Below are 15,708 nucleotides of genomic sequence, written 5' to 3' on the forward strand. Positions count from 1 at the left end.
TATTTTATTGTCAGATGGTAATAGACAGTGTAAAAAGAAGAGCTGTGCTCTCAGGGTATGCTATTGGTTTGATTTCCAGCATGTCTCATACAGTAGTATGTTTTTATTTTTTTCTGCATCTGAAAGGAAGATGTTGCTGGTAGTGTTTTTCATTTAGGTTAACACAGCCAAGTGTTCTGAATAACAGCAGCCTTAATAATAAATACCAGTTATATAGCGTTTTCCATCAGAGGATTTTGAAGAGTTGTAAACATGTTATTTAGACCTTTCAGCTTTTTTTTTTTTTCTCCACATTTTTGAGAGGAATAATACAAGTACAGTTAAACTTTGGAGCCACTAGAATCACAAATGGAAGGGAAATTGTAATATCACTTAAGTATTGCTTTAGCCAGTGGGGTTGTACTTTGTTCTTTTTCTCAATTTTGGTCTGTCATAGTCCTCAAAACTCATCTTACAGATGCAAAGGCTTGTATGGTGGTAAAGGAGTAATCTGAATGCATTGAAAATGAAGCTGCTGATTTCTTTTAGCTGGTTCAGTTTAGTATAAAGCAAAGCATTAAACCTCAGGTATTTACTTTTTTCCTTGTTTCCCATTTGCATATGGGGGGGAATTCTCTTTTGTCCCTGCTTTTGTCCCAAAACATGCTGAGCAGCTTTCTGTTTATTTACTTCAACTACAAGAATCTCCACTCCTGTCCAGAGCAGGAAATTTAACCATTTTTTTTTTTACCATAAGTTTAACCTATTTTAAACGGAGGCATCCTCTGTTTAAATGATGCCAGCAGCATAATTTGGTGTTCACATTTGCAAACTCAGTCCTTTTATGTACCTGTATCCTCACTTGTGGATAAGCCTTATAAGAAACCGAGACCAAATTCAGAAGTTTTTAGTGTGGTGCCTTACCAATTCTTTGTTTTGTTGGGTTGTCTTTCTATAGACATCAAATATTTTAATAATAATTTTTTATTTTTATTTTTTAATTACAACAATTTCTAAAACAGCAGTGGAATTTAATTTTTAGAACAGTTTTTTTAAGGCTCTCCTAATGATTGTTTTCTAAACCAGAATTTATTTTTAATGTACAATAAATATATCCATGGGTGAAAGGAAGAAAGGGCAGAGGGAATAAGAGGGAATAGTCCTAGCACTGAAAAAAAATGATAATAAAAAGAGAATGAAAATATGTTTTTTTCAATTCTCTTTTGATCTCTATGCTTAATCATATCATATTATATAGGGAGAAGGGAAGGGAGAGATTAAAATAATTACATGACTTATTTATTTATTTAATATTTGATTTTCTTGATTTAAGCCAAAGAAATGCAAAGACAGGGTTAACAGAAGAGCAAAAGATCAGGAAATCCCTGGCTTTAATTCAGTTGGACAACGTAGAACATTTTTACTTTTGTTTATGTTATTCTAAGCAACTATTTTGCACTGGTTTAGGAGAGAGAAAATTTTGCTGAGAAGGCCAGGATTCATACTTGGCCTCCTGAGCTCAGTCAGACAAGTTCTTGTGAATTAGACTTTCTAAATGAAACCCCAACTGAAAGCAGCCTCTGCTCCGACTCCCAGAGTTGGTGGTGTTTCAGCCTGCTCCGCCACCCTGACTAGGTCAAAATACAGCAAAATTGTTTGTGCTAGCCTACAAGATGAATAAATGGGCCTGTCAGTAAAGATGTAGGGCTATGCTTCCCAAGTTGATGCTGAGGAAAGAAGATGAATGCATTTCTTGTTAAAAGAAGTAAGATTTAATTAAGTAGGTAAAGAGAGAGTGTATTTGAGCATACTGTTGTCACTTCTAGTGCCTATACTTCAATGGCATATTGAAAATCTGAAGAGGAGTCAGAGGAAAAACTATCGAATGAATCAAGGCTTTTATAATGAGAGGCTTAAGGAATTCAGCTTATTTGATTTATCCAAGAGAAGGTTAAGAGCTGATCTGATTGCAGTGTATACAAGTGCCTACACATTCAGACATTAGGGTGCCCTTTAATCTAATTGAGTGAGGCACAACTAGATTGAGTGGTTTGTAACAGACACAGCACGGTGTGGATGTTAGCTGTGGGAATAGTTGATCATTAGCATTGCTTCCCCAGTGATGTTGTAAATTTATCTTAGTTGGAAACTTTTCAATCAAGGTCATGTTCCCCCCTTCCCGCCCAAAAAAAAAAAAAATTAGGTTCTGGTTGACCACACATCATCAGACTTTGTAATAGGAAGGACTGAAGCTCTCCAGTGTGTGAGAAACTGTCATGCATTTCTCAGGAAATCAGATGTAATGGTTTCTTCTAACCTAAAACAAATCTGTAAATTGCTGTAGGTGTTGCTTTCAGTATTTTGTGTGATTGCGGATACAGGCACAGAGAGAGAATCACCCCTTTTCATTTTCCTGTGCAGGCTGGACTTCAAAAGGGGAACAAGCAAGACGGTAGTACACTAAGGGACTCTGCATTATGCCGTAGGAGTGGACGTAAAGCAGGGAGGGGAGCCTAACTGCCGCTGGCAGGAGACAGAAAATCAATGTCTCAAGCCAAGGGTTCCAGCCCTGCAGCTATGTTGGCAGAAATAATGTAGAATTTTCAAAAATGAAATTAGCTCAACAGTAACCTCTACAAGGAAAATGATGAAGCTGTATTTATTAATATTTCATCTCTTTTAACACATAAAAGGTTGTTCCCAGCTCTGAATGCGCTTTTGGTCGTCTTGTACTAAAAAGGATGTTGAAACGTAAACTCCAAAGCCTTCTCTTTCCTTTTTATTTATTTTTTAATTTTTAAGTACTCACTGTTATTTCAACAACTCTTTCTGGGTATCTGTAGTGTCTGACATGTTAGCAACTGAATTACAACAAGATTTTTGTTTTGCTTTAAAATGTCTTCAGGCTGATTTCCCTCACTAGTAGTAGTATGCGGAGGTCACGGCTATCACAGCCACTGTTTTCCTTGGGGAAGCTGGAGCTTGCTGCCAAATTGATCGAGAGGGGAAGAGGCAAACACAGTGATGAGTTGTATTCAGGGACATTTGTGTTCAGAGTACAATGCTGTTCCTGTATTTTGGGAACCATGTGGGAGGGAAGGGAGATATTAGTCCCTGCAGCCTGCCTTGTCTCAGTGAATGCAAGAAGTGCAGGCTTATGTATTTCTGAGCTTGGGAAAAGGCACCTACTCAGAATTTTAAAAAGAACAAAACAGAGAGATGCTGCTCCAAAGACACTCATGGTAAAGTTATGGACTCAATGCAGCCTGCATATGGTTGGGTTTGACTTCAGTAAGATCCAAATTTCATGCTATATGTATATGTATATATATATGCATGATGTGCAAGTACAAAGAGAGGTAGTTAAACAACAAAGTATGATAAGAGCAATCCTCAGACCACAGGATTATGGCAAAAAACTATAATGTCACAAGTTCGTTATTCTTTCTATTCTAATTTAAATATTTGCTCAAATCTTTGACACAGCTGCAGACAATCTGGAAAGAGCTCTCCCCTGGCTCACCTACTAGCCATTTACATCTGTCTGATTTTTTGAACCCCAGAACATTGCGATGAGCATTGAGATAGAAATGTGGGGAGGTTGGGGTTGGAGACCTGCATGTTATTGCATTTTCTGTCTTGGACAACACTCTGAAGCAGTGTCAGAACCCTGAGAGTTATTCATGTGAATAAAGGTTTTATTGAAACAACATGATCTAGAGGGTGGTCGCACACTGGAACAGGCTCCCCAGTGAAGTAGTCACTGCACCAAGTCTGTTTGAATTTAAGAAGAGTTTGGACTGTGCCCTTAGTCACATGGTCTAAACTTTTGGGCAGACCTGTGCGGTGCCAGGAGTTGGACTTGATGGTCCTTATGGGTCCCTTCCAACTCGGGATATTCTATGATTCTATGTTCACCGTATAGAAGTACATCTCTGGGGATGTGCTCTGTGCTAGCTGAGCAGGGCTGATACATGGGCACTGTTGACAGAGTTCCCTCAAGAAAAGTAAGAGGTGTGCCTTAGCAGGTGTTCCTGGTAATGCAAAATAACGAAGGAAATGTGAAACAGTGTAGTGTCCACTTGAACAGTATATTACTCTTCGCATTAGCCCAATGAGAAATATGTTCTCTCTTGTGACAAAAGCATCACAAACATGGAGAGAACAGATTATTGACAGTCTGGGATTGCTAATCATGTCAAATGTTGCATCGCAGTGCTGAATTTTCTGATTTTGTGCTGGACATTTTAACTATGTGCTCTGTTGAGTATGGCTATTCACTTCCATAACTGCTTTGGTCATCGTTATATGTACCGTTGTGGTAGAAGGCTGTGTGTATATGGCAGAATTAATGCTAAACTTCAGCATATCACCACTCTCCATGATAGCAGCATGCTCAGCTTTCCTGACAGTTTGAGCTCAAGTACAGAATAAGCCCATGTCAGCACAGCTTCATGATCAAGAAGGATGTTGGGAAGATCTGATCTGCAGGATGTTTGTTGCTGTTTGCCTAGGTACTTGCTTATAATATTTTTTTAAAGGCACACTCATAAGGAGGGTAGCCCAGCAGTTTAGAAAAATCCCAGAATTTAGTTTAGATGCTGCCCTGCATTGGTAATTTATATATGTCACTGTTTGCTCCCCTTGATTGCCAGAGGGAAGCACTGGATTGTATTATCAGTTTGTTCCACATACGGTTAAAAATTTTATTTTGTCAGAGTAAAACAGCACAGTATGCCTTAGGGCCACTGTCAGTGTTTGTACAGAAGTTTCTTAAGTGATACTTCATTAAATTTCTCATAGCCACCTATCAATATTCTGTTTACAAATGTTTTTCTAACAGACAACTTTAGATTTGACCTGAGAGTTGTCATGATAGAAGGTAACTGAGTGGAGGGCATAAATTCCCAGTCACAGTTTTAAACTTTGATTTGGAGATCCTTGAGTTCCACTGCCATGAAACGGAGGCTTTATTGCTGCTGTTATGAGAAGATAGCTTTTGGGTGTAGATTTTCATTGGAGTGGTGGCAATAGTATGTATGACACTTGCTTACCATGTATTAATAGCTAAATAGATCAGGAACAGACTGAAAGCTTAGAGAGTAGGTCATTAGGTAGAAATGGCAAATGTAGATCAATGGACCATCACAAGTGTAGATGTCTAACCAGCAATTTAGCCTTGCTACTTTATCAGCAGCTTGCGTTGTTATTAACTAGATACTAGGCAAGCACCAAAAGCTTCAGCTCAGATAACATCTAGGTTTATCCAAGCTTTTAAATTGGAGATTGCACCTGAGCAAAAAATAATGAAAGTATTCTGGGTTTGCAATATCACAAAAAGCAGCTCTTGCAATGTACTGTCAACTTATTCAATCAAAAGGCTCAGAAATGATACCTAGCCTTTCTGTTTGCAGTAGCTTACCTCTTATCAGGATCAGTACAGTTATTTCTGAGGCTTACAAGATGTTGTTTGTGCTGTCTGCTATGTGTAGAGACATGTTAAAATAACAAGAACTTCAGTTTAATGGAAGAAGTTCTCCTGATGCCCTTGCTCAATTTTTTCCCCTCTTTCTTGTGCCTATTTTGATGTCTCTTAGTATAGTCTGGATTGCTTCCCAAAGGGCACAAAAGAAGAATCTGTGGTACCATGAAAAAAAAAAAAATAGGGCACGGAGAGTTTCTGTTAGCAAGTGTTATAACAGAACTCAAGGATAAAATGAATTACCGATGATAGTGTGTAACAGCTCGTATATGCTTTTGTACCCGAGGGCTGAATCGTGTGAAATGTAATGCAAGTTCTTAAAATCCATTCTGTGGAAAATGTAAGCTATTAGATGACATATTTTTGCCAAGCAAATTAATAGGAACCTTAGTAAGAATAGTATGAGAGGACACTTCATACTGTAAACTATCTGGAAATTGTAATCATAAATTACAAATCCCCTTTTTAAAGGGGAAACCTTCTTTACAAGCATGTTCAAAAGGGGTCAACAAACATGTGAGTAAGGATGTTTTGACTGAGACATTTTGAATTACCAAAGGATTTTTCACAAAGCTCCTTAGCAAAGATTTTGAAGAAAACTGAGTAACCTGGCATAAGAGGATTACTGCAAGCCAAAAAGGTACTTAAGCGTTGAGTTGAGGAAGTTTTCTAATGGGGAAATTGCTTTTCAAGGTAGTAAGAACAAAGATTAAAAAAAAAAAAAAAAGTGAAAGATTGTAATGAGACTGAGAATGTACACAAGAAATGTCTGGTGAAATTCCATCTAGATAAATATACAGTGATGTACATGGAAGGAAAAGTTCACAAAACTTCACATGCAAAATAATGTGCTATGAGTTGGCTATTCTCACTTGGGAGTGGGAACTTGGGTTTTTGATATGGAATTCTGTGAAAAACATCTGCTCAGAGATCAGCTCTGATCCACCCTGAGTAATGTATGAAGCATTTTGAAAAGTTAGATAGAATTTGTACCAATTTGTTAGAATTGAGAAGGGCAGCAAGGATGCCCCAAGGAATGGGACAACGTCTATGTGCAGAATGATCAAGCAACACAGATACAATTTTGTATGTGGTACAGGCCTTAGAAAAATGAGTTGTATGGAGCCAGGCTTAAGGAAGAAAAATTGTTTCTTGACACAGCAGGTTGTAGGGAATGGAGCTCAGTGCAAAGTGTGGAGTTTTCTAATGTTTAGGGAGTGTCTGGGAAAGCATATTGAAGAGAAAGTCACTGGGATTTATCAAATACACATAAAACATACTTGGTTCTGCAAAATTTCTGATAGGAAAAAGTACGTGGACAAATGCAAATGATATATTTGAGGGAAACGCCATGTATGTTTGTGCTGCTCTTGTTCTTCTCTTAATGACTGCATACGGCTGTTTGCAGGGGGCAAAATGAGGTGGAGGTGCAGTAGAGGTTAGCTACTATGTTCTTCTATGCTTTTCGATTGTCTGTTGCTGCATTAGCATTTTGGAAGTGCTTCAAAAGTCATTGTCACCAACCTCAGTGGTTGTAGATGTCTCTTACATTTACATATTCTGAAACTGGAAAAAAAGAAGTACTAGTAGGAGATTACTGCTGAAACCAGTACAGATTCCTTGCTCATTGTAATAGTAATCCTTGCACATTGTAATAGTTCAGATGGTTTTAGGCAGACTCATTGCAAAACAATAGTATATCCAACTTTGTTGGAAAGATGTTTTTTAATTTAACTTTTTATTAAATGAACTGAACTAAGAGAGCAAGACTAAAAGGTTGTTAAACTTGTTTATGGATACTAGAGCCAATTATTTATTCACTTATTCTTTAGCATAAACAGCATAGTGCAAGTTTTTATTTGAATTTGTGGTAGCTATTTAGTTACTATTTTTTTATAGAACTGCTTTTTAAATACCGGTGCTCCCAACTGCTCAGTGTGCTGCATCATTTCCTAATACATACCTCAATAAATAATTTGCTCCCTCTTCCCCACTGCCTCCCTCCCTGCAACGAAGAGGATAATTTTGTTTAGTAATCTGAGATCAGTTTACCCTGCAGCATTAATCTTCCAACAGAGAGATACTATTTTTTTTTTCCAGCATGCTGTAATCCACCCTAGTTTCTGATATATTTAAAACCTGTTAATTGTTAATAGGTTGTGCTTCTTGAATTCTAATTGCGACTACATGTGGGGCTCTGGTTTGGGGAAGGATCAGTGGCTGCTCCCAGGGGAGCCCTAGTGGTACTTTCTGGAGGCAGCACGAGCTGTGTTATTTGTGAGAGTTTGTTTTTGGGCTGCTGCATCTGTCTGAAACTGGGACTCTGTGCATAGTCTGCCTTGTATGTTTTTGAACTGATGACTGCTAATGTTAGCACTGTGGATTGCTATCTGGAACACACAGAGGAATCGTTGAGCATTGCTTCTTTTTCTTTTCTTTTCTTTTTTTCCTTTTTTTTTTTTTTTTAAATGGGACTGCAGACACTAGTAGGTATTTTTGCTATTACTTCTCACTGAACTCAGACACTTCAAATGGTTGAGGTACTTTTCAGCATTACTTTTTTGTTCTAGATTACCTGCAATTAGTAGTTAAGTTGAGAAGTAAAACATGTGCCATTTTTTTAAAAAAATGCTGTTCCCTAATGATACAGCAATCTTTTAATATATTATAAATGTGATAATGTGTATCAAATAACATATCTATTATAAAATGAATGATGAAAAATTTTTAATCTGCATGTATAATTGTGCTATATTATGCGGGGGAATGCAGTAAATGAAAAAAGTCAGAAACAGGGTTTTTGTTTTATTTTAAACTGTTAAACTTTGAACTGTTACTGTAGTCCATAAGGAAACACGAAATAAGGATGTTTATTTCAGTTTTTATTTTAGACTTTATCGCATTCATTGTAGCAACACTGTGGTGTCATTTAATAATTCACTATTTCATTCTAAATGATGTTTTTACTTTTGTAGCTGTTTGTCTTAACATAGTACCACTGTGGCAATGAAGTCCAGAATTTAATGGCAAAAGCTGATTAAAAATTGTATTATCTCCAAAAAATTAGATAGCAATAACATCTACAAAACCACGCATTTGGTTTAAGAGGAATCTAGCAAGAAACCACTGTAGCCTTAGCCCCAAAAAAATAAAATTGTTTAGTAGGAGTTGAATGTTAGGTAATGGATTATTAGAGAATCTATTTTTAGGCAGATATGATGCAAAAGGTTTTTCTTACATTTTTGTTTGTAGATGTGCATATATGCAGAAAAAATCCTTGTTAATGCAGGTTTCTCTGGAAGCATGGTTTTGTTCCAAGGAAAAATTGCAATCTTTATTCTCAGGTTTAGAAACTCTGGAAGCAGCTAACTTGAAATTATAATTCTTTAATTAATAAATCATTAACTTCAACTTCCTTTTTTCCTTTTATAAGTCAGTTTGCTGTCAGATATGTGATGTGTATCATCCAAGATTAAACAGCCAGGTTTCATTTCTTAAAATAGTACTGTAAAGGAAAAATCATCACTGTGACTGCAAAACAAGCTTCAGAAAAATGTATCTTTCAAGCAAATTGAACTATTTTCTCTTGTGCTGATTTAAAGACAAGGTTGGGAAATAAGCATTTATCTTTTCTTGTAGATGGCCATTTTCCTCCTCTCCTTTTCAGACTCTATTTCGTATCTTAATTTAAAAATGTAAGACCACACATGCACAAGTGCTCATAGGATGATGGAGGTTGGAAGGGACATCAGAGGTCACCTGGTCCAACTTCCTGCTCAGAGCAGTGTCAGCTGTGAGATCACTCCAGATATACTATTTTATACAAATTGAAAAAATGATTGAATCTTTGAATCAAAAAATTCATTTTAATCTTTATACTGCATCATGAACAAGACATTATGCTTAATTGAGACCTTAATGCAGTAGCAGTTATTACCCTTCTTTAACTTCCAGTGCTGTTCCCCCATGCCGTTATAGTTAACAGAGCTCTCTGCAGTCTTGAGGATATTCTCAACTAGTGTTCAGCAGTGGTCCTGGTATTTAGCAGAGATGTAATCATTTCCAAATTGTGAAAATGATCAAATTTAGGATTATATTCAGTGCTTTACTTATCTCCAGTTTTTCAGGGTGTCAAAATGTTTTTTGAACTGTGCTAACTTTGGTTACTTTTTCCTGGTGCAGTCTTACCAAAGACTCTGTCACTCACCAGTTCTGCATAGAAATGTTTGGAGATTGTGATCATTTTCTAAGCAAATGATGTTTCTAATGGAGCCTGCAAAGGACTTTCTCTGACAAAGAAATCTCCAGGAGATAATATATTCCAAATAACTGATGATATCTATCACTGAACAGAAAAACAAATAGAGACAAATGACACGGATTTGTTAGAGGGCAAAATTGTTTTTTCATAACGTCTGTTGAATCACTGGGTAACATGGGGAGGCTTTTGGGGCCTCTTTGCAATTCAGATGTGACTATCAGGCCCTGAGAATGTGGAGGATGTGTAGGATTTGGGGAGAGGTTATTTGGTAGCCTGGGGGTGGCAGCAGTGATGGAGCTGCCTGTTGTTGTTTTTATAAGCTCTGGCAGGCTACAAAATCCCCAACCTGTGTTAAATCTAATTATTATGAGGACTGAAATATTATCTCCCCTTGTTTATCTCAAAAAAGTAAAGAATAGGCTTCCAGTAGAAAGTTACTTTTTTTTTTTCTTTACTGTATATTGCCCTGAGAAGTTATAAATGGATTGTTGTTTGTTCTCCAGATGGATCCTGTGCAAAAAGCAGTCATAAACCATACCTTTGGAGTGTCCGTTCCCCCAAAGAAGAAACAAGTCATTTCCTGTAATGTCTGCCAGCTTCGCTTTAACTCTGATGTGAGTATTGGCTGTTTTCATCCCTTCCACCCCACCCCTTGCCTTTTCTATTTGGTCACAATTTGTATAATTAATCCAAGCCTCTTTTTTTTTTTTTTTTCCAAAGTAAGTCATTATAGTTCTGCATACATGCTGCTCAACCTGATGGGGTGATACCTTGCCCACTCAGAGTGGAAGTCTGTAGTGGTACATTGTTCTTCATTTTTCTTGAAAGTGTCTGGAAAGTAGTGGTCTTCACACATAACCTTAACTAATTGATTGAGAGTGATACTGCCAAGGCAAACAGACCAGCTGAGTGACTGGTGCCGACTGCTACCACGCACCTTTGTTCTTGGATTTGAGGACTAGGCTGTACTTTTTTCTCAAGTTCCAAACAGTAAATCTTTAGGCATGATTTTCAGTCAAACATACACTGAAACAGCACCTCTGTATTTCCAGATATAAAGACTGCATGATATACATCATCACATCCATTGACAATACCCTATTTGATAATCCAGTAACCTTCAAGAAGGAGCAGACAAACTATGTGTTATCTTAATGTCATACCCACTTTTCTTTTAAAAGAAATACCTTCTTCCTATTGTTCCTACATCCTTTCTGATAATGTCTCCAGGTTTCATAGAATCATAGAATAGTTTGGGTTGGAAAGGACCTTAAAGATCAACAGGTTCCAAACCCCCAAACCTCCCACTAAACCAGGTTGTTCAAAGTCCCATCCAACCTGGCTTTGAACTCTTTCAGGTTTTGGGCACCTTTTCCAGTAACGTTTTTGTTTGTTTGTTTACCTCTAGCTGTCTTTTAAGTATGATAAGGTTCAAGGAAACTGTTTCCTGAAGTGTAATTCAAAAGAAAGAAAGGGCACTCCAAAAGTGTATATTGACTGATATGCTTAAAATATATATCCAGTTAGTTTTTCCCAAGCAGCTTGAAAACTAAAGAAATCCAAGAATGTTAAAAGTTTTTTTTTTTAAAGTGTAATGAAACTACGACTTTTGACAGTTTAAAAGTATATATTTGTTCCTAGAAACTTTGTTAATGTTATTAAGCTATTAAAACCAAAAAGTTCTCAGATATTTTGTTGCTCTCAAGTGTAAGAACTATTACTTAAGTGATGCATGAATATTAAATATTTTGCTATCGTAATTTCAGTCTAAAATAGTTTGAAGACAGCTCCTCAAGGCTACTGAGTGGTTGGTGCTACTGGAGTTTCACAATAAAGCATTGGTACTTTTTGCTCTGCTTTTCTTGCTCTTGCCTCTACTATTCTATTTTGAAGTGACTTGTAATGTGATTTCCCCAGTTTGACTTTCTTGTCTAGGCTGGCAAGGATTTTGAAGCATTGCAGTCTTACCTTCAAATTGATTTCTGAATCAAAAATCTGTCATCGTTTCACAAGCTTATTAAACTTTCTTTGAAGTGGTAATATCTACTTAACAGATTTCAAAAGTCTTTTTATTTATTTATTTATTTATTTAGTTCACTTGTCATTTCTCTTTAAGGTTAAAGTTTAAGTTTAAAAAATCTTTTTGCTCTGATTGTTGGTCCAAATACTTACTTTAACTGATTAAAACAAGGAACCAATAAAGTTCTGCTTCTGAGTTGAGCCTTCTTTTGTCACAGAGAAGGTGGCTCAGCCTGTTTCTTCTCTTCCCTCTCTTTCTGAGGTCAGGATCCCTCCTGCTGGTGGGTCATGTCCCTAGAGGAGTTGTTCATTTCGTCTACAGTGATGTTTGGATGGACAATAGTATATCAAGGCAGGTAGCTTGAATCACAGCTCAGTGGCACAAAACAAAAAAGAGATGAAATAGTGTATCGTTTTGTACATCTGCCAACTGAGCAATTTTTCCTATCTAGACTTGCTCACAAGGTAGAACAAAAAGTGCATATTGTATTCTGCTTCAAATGGTGACATCACAAGAGCATGTCAGATTATAGCCTTGTTCCCTCTTCTGGGGTGGCTGTATTCATACTCTGTCATACTCCTTTCTTTCTAAACATGCTCAAAATGCCCAGTTCTAGCTACTAGAAGATAAAATCCTTTTGCAATGGATGGTTTTAAGAATGGATGAGGCATCACGACCATGCTGCTGGTAGTGATAAAAAGCAGTTCCTTATTTTCTACAGCAGTTTGTTTTACCGGGGCATTCATAAGCAACCTGGAAATTCGATTTTAGAATGTGCTGAGACTCTAATAGTGTTATTAGTACTAGAAAATACTTAAAGTTTCAAAAATATTTCATAACCAGAGCATACAGCAATATTTGGAGAACGAGTTTTCATAGAATAGCACTTCTACTGTAAAAGCTGTCTAGCCTTTCATGACATTATTCAGTTTCTCCTGGGAAGCTTACATAAGATTTTAAACCTTTTCTCCAGGTTCAGTCTTCTAACCTTGAGAGTTATTCATCTATGTGTGTGTTGCCTTTTTTTTTTCCTTGTGTGAGATTTTATTTTATTTAAATATTATTCCTCCCTCACAGCCTGTGATAATCTGTATTGTCATAATTTCAGAGATAATGCCCTTTCCAATCAGCTCTGGAGACTCTTTTGTAATCTCTTGATGGATTTTTTTTTTACATGCATGTAATGTAAAATACAAGTATTTTCTTGTGGCTGTTACGCCTTGAAATGATGATGCATAGTTCCTTCTTAGCTTGTAACCTCCTTCATAAAAATAAAAACCTGGGCCCTTTGCTTGTATTTTTGTTTTTGGTACTTTTATAATGTGAAATTTTATTTGGGGTGTGGAACAGTCTTTACAGTCTATAATGTGTCTGGGGACAGGGGAGAAGGCAGTCAGATATTTGTGACCATATTATCTGTTGAATCTTTCAGAGGATCTGTTCCACCGTGCAACATTATAAGAATGTTTTGAAACCCTTTCTGGTGGCATCAAATTATGATAACTTGCATCAAACTCTTGAGCGTAGCACACTGCAGAATGAAATTTGCAGTTCATCCACTTCATAGTTACAATTCCTTCCTCTAGCTCTACAAGGCTGGCGTGCTCCTTGTAGTTGATGGGCATTTTGTTCCTTTGAACTTCCTTTGACCTAAATTATGCAAGCAAATGAAATAAAAATGACAAAAAATAGCTATTAAGTAGTTTTCTTACTTCTTTTTTCCTCCTAAATGAATTTCAGCTGCATGGTGTTTGAAGCTTCTGACCTGATTCCAGTAGTGCTCTATCTACTGCATGAGTAGTGGATATTTGTCTGTGAGAAGAAAATTGGTTTCCTTGCCTGTAATGTTTTTTTCACATTGTGGGTACTCACTGGTCTGGATCAATAGACCAAAATATTTCTGACTTAGTCAATTTTTTGTTTTTCAGCCTCCCATTAAATTAACACAGTAAATTGCAAAGGTTTCAGATTTCTTTTCATCTGTTAGTGTGTTTGTTAGTTTAGCTTTGTTAAGAAAGAGTGTCCTGACATCAGAAACAGAAGCAGGGATTTGCAGCTATCTGCAGGAGGATAAAGTCTAATATCAGGGATGGAACACATTTTAAAATAAGTTGTCTTCACTCCAGGAGTAAACATACCTAATGTTGAAGCGATGTTTTCTTTATTTTGAGAAGCAAAATTTTCTGGGAGTTTTCAGTTTGCTAGGGAGTTTCTAACGGAATTCTTTAGGATCTTCCAATCTTCTGTAATTTTAAAACATTTTTTAAAAGCAAAGCCAAAGGAAAAGATCTGCATGCAAACTTAGTGTAGTTTTAGTCTGACCAGTTTATCCTCCTTCAAAACAGAAATGAATTTTGACTCATACTCTTCCAACTATACTCTTTCTATGCAATGGAGTTTAATCTGTCAATACATGTGGGAAATAAATATATCTCTTCAAGATATTCTCTTCCGTATCTTGTCTCTGCTTCATAAATCTCAAAAGGTAATTTAGGGAACAACCATATGGAGTTTGGAGGGGGGAGTGAGGGGTGAGGTTATTCTTTCCCCTGTTCTTTTCTGAAACAGGATATTAATTTGGTTAGCAAAGAAAATATTTATGATCTTTAAACCTCTTCAGAAGATAATATTTTGACTTTGGAATAGCAGATTTCAGAGGTCAAAAGTGACCTCTGTCAGTGGTACTTCTGTCCCTCATCTTGTTTCTTCTTCATAGTCATATTGGATTTCTTTTTGTTGTTAATCATGCATTGTTTTTCAAACATGCATTGTTTTTCATGCAAAACAATCATGCATTATTTTTCTTTTTGTTTCAAAGAAGCAAAGCCTAAATAGCAAGACTAGGAGAATAGGTTGCAAGGAAAAATAGGAAAAAGGTTGCAAGGTGGTCAGCATTATTTTTTTAATTAAGCTCTGTTACAAATCATTTGTATAACAGGGCCTTGATAATAAGAACATTACATCAAGAACCTGACTCCAGTTTCTACTACTTATGCCCATCATAATTTATTAATTATGCAGGAACAATATATGCAATTTTTATTTGGCATATGGTAAATTGTTGAAAGGGTACTTATGAAATGATTGAGGTGAGTCCAAACTGTTAACTGTTTACCTACAGAGTTGAAAACCAAAGAGTTTAGTTCCAATGATTTATAAATAGAATAATTGATAGGTTTTAGACTTACAGAGGAAACAAAAGGGTATGTTACACTGTAAGACTGGTTTAGTAAAAGCAGAACAAGGATAAATCCTTGGTTGCTCACTACTTATGCTATTTTGCTTGTGTAAGCTTGTGAAGAAAACGTGAATGAACACCTAATAGTATGAAGAGACTTGGTAGGCATGGTTTGTGTAGAAAATATGAAAAACAAATGTAGTTCATCTTTTCTAGAAAGATGCTATAGCTTGAATATATAATTAATTTAAGGAAGATTCTGTATGTTACCAATGACTGTCAGTGTGACTCTATGTCCCCTTTGTCCTTTTTTCCATCATCCCTGCTATGTACCATTACTAGAAGGCAGAGGCTATAGGTTTTACTTGTACAGCACTTATGCAAATGCACTAATACTAATCATGAACATTTCCCAAATGAACCTTTAGAAATTAATGCTGTTAACTTTGCCAGTGGGCAGACGATTGAGTTAAGGAACACCACGTCTTTCTCAATTAAAGAGAATCAAATTTACATACCTGTTTTTCTGTTGGTATACATTCAGGCACTCAGTATTATTCCTTCAGAGAACATAACAAGTTGTTTGCAAATGCAGTTTTTGTAGAGAGATGCCCAGGTATTTGTCACACAGTATAAAAGTAGTACTTAAAGTTCTTTTGTTAAAACCAGACAGTTAAAACTGTATTGCAGCACAAGACACTCGCATGGCACAGTGGGCCTAACAGTGTGTCTGGTAGTTAAGCTTTACTCTAATATATTTCAAAGAAAATTTGCAAAAGTAAAATACA

General features: G+C 36.5%; 1 protein-coding gene across 12 annotated transcripts in view; it reads left to right on the forward strand.

Moving 5' to 3' along the window:
- ZNF385B (zinc finger protein 385B) overlaps positions 1-15,708 on the forward strand; it is a 170,422-nt gene that overhangs the window by 120,421 nt on the left and 34,293 nt on the right. For 10 of the 12 annotated variants that reach the window (XM_080600694.1, XM_080600695.1, XM_080600698.1 and 7 more), the window contains one exon: positions 10,226-10,336. In XM_080600694.1, the coding sequence (XP_080456820.1) occupies positions 10,226-10,336 (111 nt within the window). Of the gene's footprint in view, positions 1-2,662; positions 2,667-7,699; positions 7,948-10,225; positions 10,337-15,708 lie in introns of those variants that run through there. The other 2 variants (XM_080600697.1, XM_080600696.1) reach the window with 2 other exon arrangements.

Source organism: Anser brachyrhynchus (assembly GCF_964034855.1).
Source record: "Anser brachyrhynchus genome assembly, chromosome: 7".
Taxonomy (NCBI): Eukaryota; Metazoa; Chordata; class Aves; order Anseriformes; family Anatidae; genus Anser; species Anser brachyrhynchus.